The sequence below is a fragment of the Enhydra lutris genome, unplaced genomic scaffold, assembly GCF_002288905.1.
Source record: "Enhydra lutris kenyoni isolate GAN:26980312 unplaced genomic scaffold, ASM228890v2 scaffoldscaffold7, whole genome shotgun sequence".
NCBI lineage: Eukaryota > Metazoa > Chordata > Mammalia > Carnivora > Mustelidae > Enhydra > Enhydra lutris.
In genome coordinates, this window is record NW_019154091.1 from 42,733,396 (window position 1) to 42,753,393 (window position 19,998).

Below are 19,998 nucleotides of genomic sequence, written 5' to 3' on the forward strand. Positions count from 1 at the left end.
TTAAGAAAATCACTGGGTGTGCCTGGGATCCAACGCTAACAATTCGTTACGCATCACAGTGTTACAGCTTTCTAAATGGTAAGTAACTGTTTAAAAATTCCGAAGCATTCTTAAAATGTTTCACTTAAACATTTCTGCAATAAAATCTTATTGAACTGTTGCTTTCATTAATTTTCTACAGACTAGAGAGCAAGGAATTCAAGTTCGATTTTTTTTTTTCTTTTAACTTTGCCTACTACCAGCAAATAAACTGTGCCTCTTTTTTAAATAAACCCCTGGCCTTGAGTTTTGGCCCCTTAATAGTAGCCTACATGGTTGACTACCCTTGGTGTTAAATTTTCTTAAATTGTATTTCTGTCAGTGTATCATTTTTTTAAGCAATGGACCCTATAATAGCAAGCACTGGTCTGTCAGGAGTGCATTTTAACAGCACGACACAAGTATTTTTCACTACAGGAGACAAACAATGATATGTATTACATGCAGTAAACACTGCCTTTGGTACATAGGGTTCTCTCAGCATTTATCTGTCTAAAATCTCACTGTGTTCCTGAATAGGGGGCTTGCGGGGGAGGGGGCGAAACCCTGCCTCATATTAATGTTGCCAGTGGCTACAGTATAGCGTTAGGAAGAGTCCACTGCCTTGCCACATTTCTCATGAAAGAAAATCTTGATTTAATATTAGAACAGAACAAGGCATATTAGCTCACGCTTGCAGAGTCCCTTCCTTTCAACAACTACCACATCTTTCTTTTACAACTCTTTCCCCAGGTATCCATACTTGCCCCCTCGTAGCCACGAGTATGAGTATCACTCCCAAACAACTTTCAATCAAGCTTAAAAAGCTTTTAAGAAAGAACAGTGCTCTCCAAATTGGGCGTGCATAAATCCCAAGGATGCTTAAGCAATGATCAGCGTTTCTATTTCTATTCATTGTATATCTTATCCTTTAAAAGAGTTTTTCTAATTGAAAAATTGTGCAATGGAGTATTTATGACTTGTAAATATACATTTTAAAGTAAAGGTGTATACTTAAACTTCTTTAGGGATAAAGGAACATAATCAAAATGCTTAGAGAGCACTGTGAAAAAGAACCTCAGTAAGAAGGTACTGGCATTCGGCTGTCCTTGCCACCTGAGGAAAAAGATGCAAACATCAAGACTATGCAGGAAAACTAAAGCAAGCTGAAATTTTATATATAATTCTTCCCTAGGGGATAGTCAATGTAATGCTTCACAAGGCCGTAGAACTTTCTCATGCTAAAACATGGAGAGCATGGGCAAGTTAGATATTTCAGAAACCTACATTCTCAGGGACGAAGAAAACCGCACATTCGTTAACTCCCCCAAGGATTCCAATTCATCCTCATTTATGTAAAATATATTATAATCCTAATTTAACAAATTCTAATAATCTCCACCGTGAAATATATTTTTCCCATATGGCTTCAGGCGCACATGACATTTCGGCATTTTTTCCTCCCTCTTCTTTGTAATTGAAAAGTTGGTAAAAGATCTTAGAACAGTGGTAGCTTTTCATATTCTTGATTACTAATCATTCTTAAACAACATAACTTAATCCATTTCCTTAATCTTCTCCTAATGTTTAATTTTCTAACTATTTTATCTTCAGAACTCAGTGCTATTCTTTCTTCGTAAGAACAGAAACTCATATTGGACTCATCAGTGTGTTCACATCTTTCCCTATCGGTGTTCCCTTGACACTCCCTGACAATTCTACGAATGGGTATATTGCTCCTATTTACAGATGAGTAAACTGAGGCTTGGAGAGGTTAAGTAACTCGTCTAGGAATATACAGCCGGGATGTAGCAGAAGAGGGCAGATTTCAAATCTGGACTCAGCACCATTATGCTATTTGACACATCAAAACTCGAAGGATTAGATCTAACCTCACCTAGTTTGGGAGATGCTAAGGGAATTAAGAAGAACTGGTGTGACTTTTATCCTTTTATAAAGTGACACAGAAAGTAAGAACCAGCAGATGAATGCATCAAAATAGCAACAGATAACTAATTTGCCATTAATGATAGTTGGTGGGGGAGGGGCAACACCCAATGTGGTAGAACAATAAGAAATACACAGCAAAATGATTTAAAATACACTGGCTGTGTTAAAAGGAATGCAGGATAAGCTCGTGACTATAAAAACTGAGTTGTGGTTAAAAATGAAAGGCTTTGTTTACTACCCAGCAGATAAATCCTCAAAGGAAAATAAAAAATATTTTTTTCAACTTAAAATCTTCTGAAAACATATAACTTTTTCTCAGGTCACTGCAGAAATCCACCACTGATCAAGAACACAAGACATTTAACACCTTTAGCCAAAAAAAGTAAGTGATCTCTATTGCAAAGATAATTGCTAGTTTAATAACTACTATTAACAACATTATTTAAATACCAAGCAAATTGCCAGGTCAAGATCGAGCAACTCTTCCTTAAAATCAAACTCAAACTGATGCGCTCTGGTAGGTGAGAATCACAAAATGATTAGGAATACAGGTCATCAACTCAACGAGGACAAGATGGCAGGGACTACAGATGTCCCATCTCCCAAAAAAATAGGAAGGTTGCTCAAAATTGTAACAAAAAGAAGCACTCTGGAGGTATGAGATGACAGTAGAAATTAAGACTTGTAAAGCCATTTGGCTACCACCTTCTTCTTGCTTTCTGAGAAGTAGGTTTGGATTTCTTTGTGATGAAGTGTATATGGCCTAGCCACTGTTCTGAAAGCCCACCCATTCACGCCTTGCCTCTTTGCAAGATTTCAAGGCACATTAGTCCATCTTCTCAGTCAGTACTCATGATGCATCCTGGTCCATTTTATAAACATAAATAGAGGCTCAAGTACTTTGATTTGTATTTAAAATTTAAAGGTTTTTTTTTTTTTCATTTTTAAAAGTAAAGACAGTTTGTACATAAAAATCCCACTCTCACAAATAGAAATGCATATTCATCCTTTAGTTTTGAAGATGAATCCTTAGCATTTCTTGATGTGAAACTAAAATTAGTGAGCTGGGGTTAGGTTAGGAATGGGAAATAGGAGTATAAACAGAACACTTATGTAACAGTTGTCCTATCTCATCAAGAATACGATTAAATAAGTTTTAAGTAACGATAGGACTTTGATGCATTTTCTCTCCATGCTGGATTTGGAAACATTTATGATAATTAAATATATTATTTTAAATATTTTATACTAGAAAATAATTTAATAAGGCTTGGCTTGACTTTAAAAATAATGAAAGTAATCACCTGTCAGCCTTGAGAAATCCACCTCTTTGCAATTTTTATTACCCAAGTTTTCAAAAAATATCAATTACATGGATATGTCCTGTAATCAGGACAGAGCTTAACAACACCTTTGGCCATGGTGTTACACTCACACATGTTGTGTTGGCAGCCTTAGCTCATCAATATGGACATTCCTTTGTATTTCACCTTGAAGTACTACCATGTATACATTGTCCTGATGAGTTCTGTAATCCCAAATGGAACTCAGTCTGGAACAGCTTATCTGAATGTGCTTCAGAGCAATTCTCAAACAGAAGTATTATCACTTCCTTCTGGAATATTTAGAAAAGAATAGGGGCATCTTGGTCGTTAACAGCAATAGGGAATACCATAGGACCACCTAATGGTTGTTTCTAGTCCTGTCTCTTCTGCTTTTATTCATTCCAACCATACTGACATCATTGCAGGTTCCTCAAACACAACAGAAAAGCTCCCATGGCAAGGACTTCATAGGGGCTGTTCCCTGTGCTTGCAATGTCCTTCATCTGCAACCCTATGGCTAACTCCTTCACCTTCTCAGTTCTTTATGCAAGTCACCACCTCAACAAGAGCAATGTTGAATGAGAAAATGGGGACAGATGACGCTAAGCGTTTTACAAGGGGTGTTAATTGTACCTCTGTTGGTTGTACCAATACGTGTGATAAGAGAAGAAAACAGTGCAAATTGCATGAAAGTTAACAGAGCTAAGTCTATCTTATCCTGCATCCAAAATATAACCAGGAAGCTCAAAGCTCAGCTTCTGTAATAGGACTACTGGCTTACAAAAGGATTTTTACAGAGTCCAATTTTTACATATTATTTATCACCTCTCTTCCTCTAGAATTCTTCTAATCTCTTGACTATACCTCTTCTCATTCTCTATATTGCTTCCTTGGGATATAACTAGGCTAAACATCTTTACATATTTTACTTAGTTATTGAACAACAAAAAGTGACTATGTCAGTTGTAGAAAATTTGAAAAATAATTTGCTCTTAAGTTCTTCCCAAATTTCTCCTACTGTCTTTACATAGTAAAATATTAATAACTTTATGTTTATATATTATATAAAATCAATTAGAAGTATAATATTCCACATTCATTATTTATAGGAATGAGATATTGGCACTCCAATATTTGTTAAGTAACTAAATGGTTTCATTTCTTAAATGTTAGAGGGACAGCAAAGCTTGTAATCACAAACACAAACTACCCACTCAGCAAGGATGTGCTGTGGAAAGAAGGGATTCTTGTAGCTCAGAAATTTCCCCCAATTTTTTCTAATAAATAGCCACGGAAAATACCAGTTTAGGAGTTTTAAGGCAATTGAATAACTTATAATTTCTTTGTATCTCCCAAAGCACAAAAGATCTCTCAGTGGAAATTCACATGCAACACTTACAGGCTTTAAAATTATGTTCACAGTATAGTTGAACTTCTCACCCAGAGCATGCAAATAAACCTGCCCACTGAAACGAAGACTCCTATTTAGTGTTAGAAGTTATGACTGCTTTTTCCATTCACCCCTCTTACACCTTCTCCCATTCATCTAAGCAAAGAAACAGGTACTAATCACTCATCTCACCCAGTCTAATCTGCAGCAATTGGTCAGAATATATTTTTATCGAGTAGTTGAAAAATACAAAATAAGCATCATGTTTCCTGCCATAAGTATTCTGAAACCTAACAGCCTCGAACCTGCCATCTATTAAGGGACATTACTTAAGAGATTTTGAAATGTTGTAAAAGCAAGTGAACAAAATAATTTCAAAAACAGTAGGCACCTCTGTTAGAATTTTATACTAAAAACATAGCATTGTTCTGAAAGTTTTAGAACATGAGCATGAACTAGCAAGTCCAAAATGTTCTTTTTCCTCTTGAAGTTGCCTGTTGGGATCCCACATCATAAATGAGATGGGAATTTATTTTTTCTCAGTGGTATTTCGATTACTGTACAGTGTTCGCATTAGCACATTTTATGAAGTTTCCTTCCCCTTTACTAGTCCTTGTCATATTTGATATTTATGTTTACTAAAGTGGATTTTCTGTTTTTATTAGTAGGATGGGTTTAATGCAGATGATGCTTTACTGCATTAGTAATAACAATTTTATTTAAATATGGCTTTGTTGTACTCTTCTGCAAATAATCTTTAAACTCCTAAGAGTCTTTTATTTTCCCTGTAGCCCAGTTGGAGAGTTTTTAATATTAAATTGAATCATAACAACACATGCTGGTTAGAGTCTAACTTAATACACGCAGCTTAATGTTAATTTTCCAACTTCAAATCAGAGATCTGACTATTCCAAGATGATTATTTATCTCAAGTGTGATTTTGTTTTAAACTAGTGAAGTCCACAGCTAGAGATTTTTGCATCATCAAAAAAAACTGGCATTCTGAAGGAAAAAAAATTCGCAAAAGATTTAGAATCTTTACATAACTCAAAAACTATCATTGAGGCAAAGAAAGTCTATCAAGAAGTTTTGGTAATAGAAGAAGGCAAAAAGGCACAGGTGACTGATGTGGCTAGTTTGTGAATATAGTAAATATTTTTGATGAATATAATAAAAAGGTATGCTCAGGTCCTAATTCCTTTAAAGGAAATTTATCGAGTAATATCAATAATAAGGGGCAAAAACCTTCAACAAATTTTAAAGTAAGAAATAAAAATCTAAATGCACTTTCCTTGCTTCACAATGTAAACTTCCACTTCAAAATAAATTTCATATAAATAGCTTGAAAAGGGAAATACATGTTAATCATTAAAACAAGTATGTTATGATGGTAGAAACAGATATAGGACAGACAGTATCCAACTCCATCAGAGCTGAGAAAATCAGAATTTGGTGATAAAAATCGCAAGGGAATATTCTTGGGCATGCCATAGTATTCTAAAACGTGTCTTTCCTCTTAGGATGGTGAACACCGTTTAAGAATAAGTCTGTGCTATAGTCACAATACTAAGAAATTAGCCGGCATCAAGAATCTAATTTTACAAGTTTCAAAGCCTGTTGAATGACGGTGATCTAGTGAAAGTGAATTATGACAAAAGTTAATGTTCATTCTAAGGTCATAGAGTCCAATATGTATATGTGAAGCTTGCATAGACCTACCTATACCTCTTTAATGCTTAACAAGGGGAAATTCAAGGAATCTGTAGGAGTAATCACTTGTATAAGCCAACAAAAAATTAGAATGAAAGAAAAATGCCTTTTTGAGGAAACATGGCTAATGCAAATGCCGTTTAAAAAATACCCGGTCAATTGGATAGAAAGAATACTGCTGATGTTTTTATTTTTACTTTCCTTGTTTTCAAGATCTTCTCCTGCATTAACAACTCTTACATCGATTGAAGGGAGAGATGTTAGTTAATTTATTTTGGAAGACAGGATGAGGTTGCAGTATATACTTTTGAGTAGCAGAAGACATTCTCATAGAAACAGGAAAGTGTTTTCAAACCAGATGCAAAAAATAAGATTTCAATGCCTCACAGGGTAATGAAGGAAAATATAATGGTTGCTAAAGGTTGGTGCAATTCCTCTTTTAGGTTATATAATTTTTATGTGAGGCAAAAACCTGAACTACCTAATACATTTCTACAATGCATATATTCATCAAAACCATTTACAAAATTACCACTTTCAGCATATTTTTAAAATGAGATTCCTTAATAAATTATGTTTATGCAATCAAAACACAACATTAAAATTTATTATTAGTCACTTAATGGAAGTTAATGGTGAGTTTATAAATGAAGTGCTGGCTTACTTTGATATACTCTAAGAGCAACCAAAAATAGAGATTCTTTCCCAGAGTTCCATGTATTTATAAAGTGCCAAATAAGCAATTTTAGCAATTCTCAAATGTAGTTCTTCCAGATGCATTTAATCCTAAATATACTTGTAGAAACAGAATATTTTTCTGCTAAGTCAGGTATGTCTAACTTATCCATCTTATGTGTAAAAACTATCCTGACTGAAGTATTCCATGCTTTATAAAGAGATTTAAAAAAAAAAAAACAGTAAAAATATAGAAAAATATAGAAACAGCGTGAAGTGTTTTCATATTTTCAATATACCTCTTGACGGAGGTATTTTCGATGAAAATATCTCATCTATAAACAAGCCAAAACAAAAGTGACAAAACTAAAATAATACATTATGTTAAATACTCATTTGCTGAAAATGGATGCATTATAGAATAAGGACAGAGAGATATTATAGATAAATTTATAAATGAGACATTCTATATGCAGATGAAATATTTTGAACATAGATTGTTGCAGAGGAGTTGTCGCTTACAAAGTCCACTGATTTTTCCTAAAATGAAAGGCACTCCCTCAAAGTATTGTACAAAACGAAATGATCACTCCTGATTTGTACTGGTCTTTGAATAGTAGACAGTTTAAAATGTTTGAAATAGAATTCTGTAATGTTTTCCTACGATAAAACAAAAAGTAGACTTAAAATTACAACTTCTTATAAAGCTATAAATAAGGTAACATCATTTACAAGGAATATAACAATATTTTTTAACAGGCCGTGGAGTCTAATATACTCATGCGCTAAGATATTTCATAGTACTAAGATTAGGTTATACATTTAAATATAATAAAAATTACAATTATAATGAAGTATTAAGAAAACTCAATGCTTATAGAAAAAAGTTCATTTGGGAGGAGTTTAATTCAGTGTAAAAGCTTAAATTTTCAGAATTTACAACAATAAAAAGTGATTTTTCAGATAATAATAATGCAGTGATTGCTGGGGAAATTATTTTCAACTGCCTAGTTTAAAAAGAGGACAGTGAAGGGAGAAAAAGAATAAACACTTCATCCAACACAAAAAAAGTAACTATGCAGTGAGTTATCAGATAAAATAATGTAAACAACACATCTGTGCTTACTTTTAAGGCTGTAATTATGTACTAATATAAATTTAACCTTATATAAAAATTGGGAGGCACCAGATTTGATTAGTGTGAAATAGAATTATAGCCAGATTAATACTCTATGTAGCATTTAATTTTAATTTTCTATTTGAAAGTTATATTATTATATTAAAGCATGTAAAATTTGTAGTCAGCATAACAGTTTCAAATCCTTTTTCTTAATTGACAACGATGGTGGGACAGGAAGCATTGTTCTCTCCTGGCAGTTTCATTTTAAACAAATCATTCTCAGATATAAAAATAGCAAATTACATTAAGTTTTATATAAGGCATTTTCAGCTTCTCCTATAGGAAGAGCTATATAAGCAGCTTCCTTGCCATACATCACAGCAAATGGCTTTGAATACATTCTCTGCGAAGACCCCATTCAGAGATACAAGCTCCAGGCTATAGTGACTTGATGCTTAAAATATGCAAGAAGTTTTAGGTTTAACAAAACAACAAGCTCTAAGAATTGCCCAAACTCTTGAGTGGTAAATTCTGATATTCTTTACGGCCTCCAAGTTGAAATGTCAAGTAGTTTGTTATTTCTCCTGGTTCTGACTTCTTAACACTTGCCATGACATTTTAATTCTAAAACTCCGATTACACATTAACTACGTTTTTCATATTTTCCAAAATGAAACAAGGATGAGAGCACTGACTAGAGTCCTGTAAACATCATTACTAAATCCGCTGTATTTACACAATAATTATTAATCTGCTTTGGGCATTCTATTAGTTGTAAGCTCTAGTTCAAGGTGTAAATAAAGATGCTTCCCTGTCTAATTTGTCATAAGTTCAACTTTAAATATAAAAAAGTTACAAATGTTCTGGATACATTTTTTAACATACACATTTCTAGGTCTTGGTGTATAAATATTGATGGGCTAATTGGCTTCATAGTTTAAGGCAGAAAGTATGTTAACAGAGGACGTTTTAAAAAGTCAATTCTTCTCAAGAGAAGTGAGTTGGGGGAAATTGGAGGGGGAGACAAACCAGGAGAGACTGTGGACTCTGAGAAACTGAGAGTTTTTGGGGGAGTGGCGGGTAGGGTGAGGCTGGTGGTGGGTATTATGGAGGGCATGTATTGCATGGAACACTGGGTATGGTGCATAAACAATGAATTTTGGAACACTGAAAAAAATAAAATTAAATTTAAAAAAAAGTCAATCCTCCTGTTCCTTTATCTAATGAATTTCTGAAGGCAGAGAACAATCCTACGAACTGGTAAATTCTCTCATCAGATATGTTCATTGTAGATTCTACAGAAAAATAAAAGATATTATACCAGACCCGTTATGGAAAATGAATTGTTAAGATCTGGAATTCAGTACATAAATGGTAAAATCATCTTTCTTTTTCTTAAATATAGCTAATGGTGCCATAAAGAAGGAAAAAAAAATTGAGAGAAATCATCTTTACCATAATAATCATTTCTATAACTCTAAGAAAATATCTTATGATTTAAATTCTTGTATTCATTATTCAAAGAACTTGAGAAAACATGGCATCACTATCACTACTCAAAGTAATACAAAATGTGGTAACTTCAGGACTCATTGTTCAGCACTAGAAGCATTTTTTGTCCTCTTTTTTTGAAAGGAGAAGTTAATTAGGAAGTTAAATACAACTGGCAAAAATATTTCACTCTTCTCTAGATATGAAAAAGTTTTCTGGCCCAAGATAATATCTATAGTCACTACTTTACCAGTAGAGATGAAACTAGTTTTTTCTTTATCATTTTCCACATTCTTATTTGCTGATGCCTACTGATTTAGACAGAGAAATACAAACCTGTAAGTTATTTATGGCTTGTTTGGTACCTTAAAGAAATTACATACTATTCAAACACCAAAAACAAAACAAAATCACTTCTGAGTAGGATTTAAATGGGTAAGCATCGACTGTGAAAATACAAAAAGGAAATGTGAACTAAGGGAAATGAAAAAAAATTATTTTTAAAAAGTTTAAAAGACAGCCACGGAATATTACTTGCTCACCAATTACTATAGAATACAGATTTTGTGTAATTAATAAACAATTAGATAGTAACTATTTTACGAACACATTTTTCTAAATTTCATCTATTACCTAAAATTATGTCTCTTACACAGCAGGCATCCAATAAACATTTTTGAATGACTATACCATTCAAAGTAATTAATTTATAAATAAAGTTTGCCTAATTGTATCTGTCTGACATACAGAATTAGACTATTAAATTTCCAGTAAGAGACACGCTGCTGAATGTCGACACAATTTCACTGAGATACACACTTCTTACCTAAAACTACATACCACATCTGCAGCATGATCTACGACACTTAACAAAGTGTTTTACACACATTCCAATCCCCCATTTCACCTCGACAATTTTTAAGTATTGATGAATTACTCCCTGCCAAAGAAGTCACATTATATACAACAAACCTTCAGTTTAAATAAGGAATAAGCTTGCTGTTAACAACTTAGTTTGAAATGTTAACAATCCTTAGGTTGTTAACATAACAACTGGCCATTAATGTGGTAATGACCAATTTAAGAGGAAATTATACTCTGAGAAATGAATATATTGGCAGTCAGGACCAGGGTTTTGATTTGAAAGGGTATTTTTTTTTTTTTAACAAGTTAACAAACATTAGAAGCTTGAGCCTAAGGGAAATTAACTAAGTTATGTCACGAAAAAACATCTTTCCCTTAGATTTCTCTTAGCATTTCTGATATGGAGACTATTTTGATAAATTGTTTTCAACAAAACACTTATTTGGACTATTAAATGACAATTTAACATCATATTTTTATTACCGTAAAGAATAACAACACAAAACAAGCCCCAGGTTTCTTTCTGTGCTTAATACTATATTCACAATTGCAAGAAACAGTTTAACTCACGATACAGGTAGTTCACTGGCAAGGTATAAATTTTTAAAATCCGGCTATGTCAACATGCTTTCCTTAAATCTTACTTAATTTTAATCTTTACTGCTTATTAGAACACCTTAATCTCGCCCAGACTATATAAGCTCCTTGTTTTGGAATCGCTGTTACATAAATCCACTTGACACACTGCAGTTGTAAACAAATGTAAAAATAAAAAAAAATTAAAAAAAAAAAGAGTCAAAAAGCCATGACTATTGGTTAGTGAAAATAAAGCAAAACTAGGAAGCACTGTTAAATCACTGAAAGCAAATGCAAACGCTTTATGTGGAAATGAGGCTCTAATTCACAGTGAGAAGAGGAAAAATTTTTTTATTTCAAAGAAAAAGTTCAAAGGCTGAAGTTCTAAGAGAATTCACGGAATAAGTTAATTCTGATTAGTTGTGCCGCCACAACAAGGGAAATCCTGGCTATAGAGTCACTTCCCATCGTTGGCACCTGCGTGTATTTTGTGCCCTTGGAACACAGAGGACCAGTAACAAGTGGTCATATATTAGCCAGGAGGCTGTCAGAGGAGGCAGTCGTCGGAGGGGGAAAGAGAAGAATCTGATAAACAGTACTAGATTCACCCTTTTAAACTACCTCTAACCAAATGATAGGTATTTTTAGATAAAGACTAAATCAAACCAAGAAATAACGGAATCATATACAGGGAAGCACCAGGTTCCCTAGAAAACACTTCTCCAAATAACCAAGATGGTTAAGGAGCTACGGCTGATTGATAAATTTTGTGTCATAAAGGAAAAAAATATCAAAATAAATCGCTTAATGTCAGGCTAGAAAAATGATTAATTGTATCAAATATGAAAACCCAAATGATGCCATATATCATTTCTCTAATTTGATAGGTCCTACTTTATTAATATATGTAATTTGCAGCTGATTCAAGACACAAAGTTCCCTGAAAAGCAAATAATTTTTCTTAAACAGAAGTTCATGTGTTGATTGGGAAACAAGTCTAGTGGGCTTCTCTGTTTTTTAAGCAAGAGCATAGGAATTGTCCTCAAACTGCCCAGATGTTTACAGTTTGGAGAGTGGCTATCATCTCCCCATAATGATGGAGATCTTTACTGGGTTAATTTCCCTAACACTACTGGCAAGTCCGAGGCTGTTAATGCTCAGTGATATCTTTGCAATGACCACCTGGAATGCCATGGAGGGTGGAAGGATGTATTCACACTTGGGGAAAGTTCTCAAAAACTGTATAATAAACGTGCTAATAAATGGCAGCTACTTTCAACTGCCTTTCCTTGGCAAATCAGACAGCTGAATAATTCTTGGGTCAAGCTAAGCCTACCTTGTCAGTGGGGGCGTAATACAACACTTACATGCTGATTTCTACCAAATACATCCTTGCCATCAGCTGGTGGTTTCCTCCTGGGTAGTGCAATCACCTATTTCTAAATGGGAGCCTCTGGGCAGGCCAAATGGAAACACTTCAGATAGGAGGCTTTCTTGGCCGTTCCTTAGGCAAGAATTTGCATACGAGGCACCTGGCAACATTCTGAAGGCTGACAGGTGAACATCTTTCAGGAATGTAAGCTGGTAGTAAGGAAATGAAACAAACAAACCAAAAAAAAAAAAAACAAAAAACAAAAAACAAAACACTTACAAAAGTATTTTTAAAAGGAATCCAGTCATCACTGGTGTGCAAGGATAATTCCTACCTCAGGTAGTCTCTGCGACAAAGGATAAGATTAGCTTTAGTGTACAGGGTGGAGCCCACCTCTCCCAAGCGACAGTCACAGCAGGCACACTTCAAGCAGTCTTCATGCCAGTATTTGTCCAGGGCCTTTAGAAGATACCGGTCCTTGATCTTTCGGTTGCAGCCAGCACAACCTTTCGGCTTGGTGTCTGGCTGGACTGAGAGCATTTGTATACCTAAAGGAAGAGACAAAAGCAAAAAAAAAAAAAAAAAGAGCTGGGACTACAAGAAAGAAGCCGAAGATGTCGAAGGACCTTACACAAGTTGAATGTTTCATCCTGTGTTTCTGGAGGAGTGGTAGACTTTCTTCGGAAGGGGCATACCAAAATCACACAGAATTTTGGAAACAAAAGGCTCAAACATTGTGAAGTCCTTGTCAAACCGTTTAGAAGGTCACACATACAAAGTGCTGAAAATAACACACTTCTGTTGTACAGAGTGAGTTGGCACAGGATACACCAAGTTAAGCAACACTAGATAATTTGGTGGTGTCCCTCATTCTCCACATAGGGGGTTCCTTTGGGAAGAAAACGTGAGTGAATGGCTAACAATCTTAAAGAAAGCTATTTAACAAACTAGTCTGTGCACAGTCTATAAGAGTCAAGAACGAGTTTTTCTTTATTGCTCAGATATTCGCTTGCTGTGTGCTTGCTGGTGGAAGAGAGGGCACCTTCTGGGATTACACTAACCTGACTTTAGCAGTGGGGATGTTTATAGCTAAACACACAGCACAGTCATCCAAAAAGCTCACCAGTACTATGTTGCTTGTTGGCATCCAAATACTTCCTTCTGTGCTCTTGATATTTCAAAATCATTCCTTATGTTAAAATTTCAAAAATGAATTTATACTCACAAAAACATCAATCAGTGCCTCTGTTAATGGCAGCTTCCCTCACTGTATACTATAGGGTTTGATATAAAACTAAAGTACAAGATTAATTTATTACCATAAACACGCAGTTATTTATTTTATAAGGGAAAGAAAAAACAACAGAAGGTAAAATCTAAATATATATAAATTACATAAACATACATAAATATATGCATATATCTCTAGTGCACTAGACATAGGATGTTTATGTATTTTAGACATCTATCTCCATCATAAATAAGGAGTCTAGCTGGGTTCTGTAGGTTTTACAACTTGGCTGAAATTTTTTCAATGAAAGGCTATTCCCCTTTGAGTTTCTTCTTCTTTCCCAGGTGTCAAACACCCAGCTTAAAAAAAAGAAAAAAGAAAAAAGAAAAAAAAAAAGCTGGACCAACTATTCAGAACTTCGTATTTATCAAATAACTCATTCTAAGCACTATAAAATACTGTAGACATCACGGATTGCTAACTCCCTCATCTTACAAATTGTGATGCAGGGGCCTAAGAGAGTTTAAGGACTTGCTCAAAACAGAACGACAGTCAAGTACTAGATCTGGTGGTCTTCTTACAGTCCAGAGGTCCTGTTCCTATAGGATACTTCCTCTCCTAGGCAGAAAGTTTGAAACTACACAAAACACCAAATGTGGATGCACTTAAAACAGTTTCAAGAAAAGAAATGCCAAGCTAAGATCTTAGAGTCTCCCCCTACTCCAAAGGAGCTAACCCTTCTTTAGTTTCCTCTGATGCCCTCTGATGAAGGCTTCATGTCCATAACCTTCACGATCTTTTTTTTTTCTTTTCTAAATCACACTGATAAGAGACACCCAGGCACCATACCCTCAGAGCCAAATAACTTTTCTTGCTACAAATAATACATGGGTTGCACAGAATACCGTTATGATGCTGAACTTCCATCAGAAAAGAACTTCTCTGGCAGAGGAATGGAAGAGAGGATGGCGGGGAAGAGCGCAGGGTGGCTGTTCTTCCTGCATGACATGCACAGCCGTGGTAGTCAGAGCTGCAGACGAGCAGCTGGATTTGTACGGAAGAGCAGGTGGTGTTCCTCTAGCCTGCTTTCTGTTCCTTTTCTTTGAAGGAGCTAAGGGTCTAGTGTAGATTAATCATAACCCTTGATAGCTCTGCTAAATCTCACTCTCCAGAACTTCTAACAAATGAAGTTTCTTTGATCAGAACTAGTTACCGTCTTCCAGCAAGGTTCCACAAGGAATAAATCCCATTAATTACAGTACAGAACATATCCAAGTGCCTCTTAACCATATACCTGCGGGGAGCGGGCAATTTGGATTTACAAAATGACATTCCGTATTTTGCTGGTGAAGACATCAAGAGATATGAGTGACTATTCTTATTAGCCAATTTCTAAGGCTAATATTTTTTCCCATCACAAAGCCGACAAATTTTAAAATCCTTTACAGTTGTAGCTCAGCTCTATTTCCCTCAGTTGAGTTACTACCATCGAGCGTAGAAGGTCAGCTATCTTTATTCAAAACACTTTGCAACCAAGACAGGGAATACCAACATTTGGCACAAGTAACACTATCCTGCTTGTCTTCACAAAATGTTTTTGTTGTGTTGACATTTTCATTTACCACTCAGAGGCCAATTAATATTGGAAACTCTTACTTTCTGTTTGGCCTTGGGCTTGAAGGAGTTTGGTATTTTGCATGCCATCCTAGTGCCTTCTTTTAGAGAACATCATCACACTGCTCTTGGAGAGGAAATCTTTTCAGTAGGATGCAAGTTAACAGTTGTAGAAAAAGAACTATTTAGTGGTCGCAGCATTGCCATGTACCTTGTAGGCACAAAGCATCAGCAGCAGCAACCCCCCCCCCCCCAACTGCCACCGTCCAGAGGAGCACGACTGGGTAGAGTTATGCGTTCGGAGCCGAGAAACATTTCACAAGTTGCTCATAGCATATCAGGACTCATAACTAGTTTTAGATTGGCATGTAAATTGTTCTGAGGGAAATTCTTATTGCCTCTGAGACCCTGCCATTCTGAGTTATTTGACAGTTTAAGGGAAATCATAATTAAAAAAAAAGACATAAATAATAGCCTGTGCAGTGTGGTGTGCAGAAATAAGTAGAACCATTTCATTTAAACTCTGGTGAGCTTTTAATTGCCTGGATTGCATTGTGAGGCGGCCTAACGGTTGATTGCCTCCATTATGTTCCCTTGTTCTGTGCCATTCATCCGCACAGTCTCAGCTTCAGTAGCTAACACAACAAAGTAACCACAACTCCACAACACACAGGGGCTTAAAAAAAATAATCATAATCAAAGATTTGCAGCACTTAGACACAGTCTTTTATATTTTTGGACTAACTACACATAGTGAATGGAAAACATTTTGTCCCTGTCGGAAGATTCACAGAGAACAATTTGGGAGAAGGAACAGTAAGAGGGAATACATAAAGGGGGTTGGCACAGATGAGGTGCCTTAGGAAGATGCTAAAATGGGAATGCAGGTTCTGCAGCTGGGAGCAGTGACACAGATTAAAAGAATTTGGCCAACGTGGCCATTAGATTGCCAAGAGGTACCAAACAAAAGATTTTCTCTCCTCCTGCCCATCTTCATCCTCTCCCCAACCCCCAGACCTGACTGGAGAACTGGATTGGGCCTAAAAGCTTGTTTCTCTCTGTTCACTGGCCCAGAGCATCCCTACAAGCTGCAGCCCCCTAAGGGACAACAATGCAAATAGATGTCCCCAGATCTCAGGCACTGGAGCTGCTTAACTCTGTTCTGCCCCTTCAACTCCCAACCCCCTCCCCATCCTTCAACCACCCCCTCCCCTTTTTGAGCAATGGAGCTGGGAACCAATTTGATTCCCTTTTTCTCCAATGCAGCTGCAAGGCTCAGAGATACTGACATTTTTCCACTCTTATCAGTTTAATTACAGTTACCATGGCAGCAAAGTGCTAGTGCTTGGCAAAGGCCAACAAGAGATTTGCAAGACTGAGTTCAATTTTGATGCAGCTCACATGCAAAAAAAAAAAAAAATAAATAAATAATAATAATAATAAAAATAAAATAATAATAATAAAAAAATAAGAAACATACATACACTCTAACAAAGAATCCCTTGCGGAGTTTATGCTCTAGCCTTTTGTGGTTGTGTCTTTGCAGCCACACAGGGCTGATTTGCAAAGAATGTAGCAGTATTTGTTGCACCTAGCAAGATTAATTGGTTTAAGCAGCAGTCTTTCAAAGCAGTTACAACAATAATATTTCGGATCTTTTAAAAAGACACAAAAGCAGAAGAGCAGGAAAGCTTGTGAGCAGCCAAGAGTGCTGAGCGCCGGGCAAAGTGCATCTATGATAGATTGTAACCTTACCAAAACTTTTCTCCTTTTTCTGCATGAGTTGACTTAGGCGTGCCTGAGTTGCAGCAGCTTCGCATTGAGCCCCAAGCCCAAGGTAGAAGTGGAAGGGGGTCTCCTGGATTTAGCTCAAGTGTGGACCTGGTGCGCAGCCTACACCGCCGAGGACCGACTATTGTGAAGCCACTTTGGGAGCGGGTCGGAGTGGCGGCAGGGGGTGGGGGAAGGGACGAGGGCGGCCAGAGGAGACAGAGCGCACACACAGAGCCCCTCGCAGTGTGGCAGTGTGCAAAATGATGGCGAATGACAAAGCCACATGCTTCCCTAACTCTGCCCGTAATCCTAAAATCCCAGCGGCCCCTTTTAGCTTCGTGGTAACAAATGGATTTGATTAAACTGTCACATGCAGCGTTAGCATAGCATATCATGTTCAATATGAAAAAGATCATAAATCTGACTTGTATTTCATAACAGCAATCTGGGTAGCCCCCGTAAAAATGTGCTGCATCAGTCTGAATCTCAGCCTCGTAGGACATAGGCACCTTCTTCCACGGAACCTCTCTCTTGTGGCCACTTCTCCCCACCCCTCCCCTCCCCGACCCCCGACCCCCTAGGAAAACAGTCACTTTTCCAGCTCGCAGGAACAACATTTTCTTATTATGGAAAAGTGGGGAGAGGCAGAGTGTCCACATGAACCCAAAGATTGCAATTACAACTCTTGGGGGAGGGGGGCTGTGAATTCCAGCAAGTACGAGGAATGGGTCCGGAACCCACCTAAGCGCTGAATCCCCTTCCAACGGGCCAGGCCAGAGCGAACCTCTCCTAATTCCAAACTCTGCCTGCCCCTCTCTTCCCAAGAGTCAGGGGTGTGGAAATGCTGCGGCTCATCCTGAACTTTGACTATTATCCACTCGAGTCGTACTTGAGACATTCCGCGCCGCAGCCGCTCTCCCTCCTTCCATCAACATCTTCCGCCTGCATTTATTTCATGTCTCATCATAAAAATAATGAAGCCTCACATGATTTAAACAAAACCGTCTCAGCAGAGCTGCAACCCGAGTGAAAGTTGCAGTGCGGAGCTGGGCTGCAGCTCCAGTTTATGCCTCATTAGGAGAGGCTGGGGAAGAAAAAAATACCCACATCCGCACACGCACGCGCGCACCCGCAGACACACACACCACAAATAAGCCGACGCGTGTGTACACAGTTGCTGCACTTACCTTCTCAATTAAGCGATACAGGGGGAGGCCGTTCAGAAAGCACAGTGGCTGCTTTGTAGTGCTTCTCCTTGGGAAAGGTCAAAAAGAAGCATTGTTTGAAAAAAAAAAAAAGAGGGGGAGGGAAATCTCTATTTTTTAAGTTTAAAATAACGAGGTCCTCAAGGATCCGCCAAGTAATGGTGTTGACCGCATCTGAGCCACAGGTGTCCTCCTTTTAGGCAACTGCAGTCCGCGGCTGTCTCTCTCCGTCCTGGCTCAAAACAACTTACCCCAGCAGCACGCGAGGAGCCGAGCTGAAGGAAGCCCCGGCTCTCAGCTGCAAAATACAATCCCTTCCCAGCCAGACATAATACAGCCAAAGAAAAGGTCACTCAGTTATTACTGAGCCGGCGGAGCCCAGGCAGCGCTTGTCAAGACCACAGAGAAGCAGCTCCCTTCCGATTTAAGACTATTTACCTCTCGCCCCCACCCCTCCCCTCTTCTCTCCTTTTCCTTCTCTCCCTCCCTCTCCGCTCGCTCGCTCGCTCGCTCTCGTGTGCTTGTTCTGCAGCTCAGTCAAGTACAGCCGCCCTCAGAAAGTGCAAAGCAGCCACGAGACAGATCGGGCTTTGTTGCTAATTTCCCAGGGTGAAAATTTACAAGCCTGCGAGTGCAGTCAGCACAGCCACGCGCATATGCTACTCACAAACGCTGGGGACGACCCCCCGCACAAAAAGTGACCTCTGCAGGAGCCGACTGGAGAAGACCCTACCTCCTGGACCCGTCCAAAAGAAGTCCTGCCAAAGAGCTCCGGAGGAAAAGGATCGGATTCCTAAAATAACCAGGGCATTTTGGAATAGGTGGCCACATTTACAACAAACTGTCTTCCAAAGCCATTTCGGAAGCTACCAATTATGGAAATTAAAATAAAGCAAGAGAATCAAACTGCTACTAGAACACACTGGAAAATCACACAACCCTCCTCTTTAAGAAATATCGGTGGGGGGGGGGGGGAAGGCAGGGGGAGGGGGACAGCAGTTGCCCCGTGTCTGACTTCCATTAATGAACTCTCAAAAGTCGCTGCTCAGCAAGGCAGTTATGCCACACAAGCTGGGTCCAGAGCAATGGCACACTCCCCTTCCTCCCTTCCTCCAGGGGAGCAAGAACCAAACTGTGAACTTGTTTCCCATTAAGCATTACTGAACCCCCTCCCATCCCCACCCATACACTTCTTGCAATTACTTGAATTCCTTACAATTTAAAGTTCACGCGCTAGAATGAAAAACACCCAAGAGCACAAGAAACATGTTTTCCCCACTAACTTGATCAGAGCCATGGAGTTTCTTCACCATTTCTGTCCCCTCTTCCTTGGCTTCTTTTAGAGGCCTTGACAGGGTGGTGGTGGTGGTGGTGGTGGTTTTTTAAATGGAATTTGGTTCTGTTCTCCCCAATCTCTGCTCCTCTTAACTTTACATCTATAAAGGCTACTGGTAGCTTTTTAAAATATTTTAGTTTTTCTCTAAGTTTTCAAACTTCAAAGTCATCCTCTCCTTTTGGCTATTTATCATAGCATCCCACCAGATTTTATAAAGCCCTGTCAAAGGTCAAGTTTAAAAATAGTCCAAATTTGAGTGACACTGGCTGAAATGTCTTAAGGGCCAAGAAAGAGTCAGCTGTTGAACTCCAAAAAACTTTTATACTTCTCAGCACCATTAGTTTTAAT

The 19,998-nt window shown here is 37.6% G+C and overlaps 1 protein-coding gene across 5 annotated transcripts in view; it reads right to left on the reverse strand.

The window, feature by feature from the left end:
* LOC111142214 (LIM domain only 3) overlaps nucleotides 1-18,743 on the reverse strand; it is a 51,941-nt gene extending 33,198 nt beyond the window's left edge. The window contains exons 1-2 of one of the 5 annotated variants that reach the window (XM_022495245.1): nucleotides 18,297-18,743; nucleotides 12,826-13,039 (exon numbers count right to left, since the gene is read on the reverse strand). In XM_022495245.1, coding sequence (XP_022350953.1) covers nucleotides 12,826-13,031 — 206 coding nt within the window. In that variant the 5' untranslated portion in view covers nucleotides 13,032-13,039; nucleotides 18,297-18,743. Of the gene's footprint in view, nucleotides 1-12,825; nucleotides 13,040-15,378; nucleotides 15,455-17,091; nucleotides 17,117-17,850; nucleotides 18,045-18,296 lie in introns of those variants that run through there. The other 4 variants (XM_022495242.1, XM_022495240.1, XM_022495244.1 and 1 more) reach the window with 4 other exon arrangements.
* Between the last annotated feature and the right edge of the window lie 1,255 nt (nucleotides 18,744-19,998).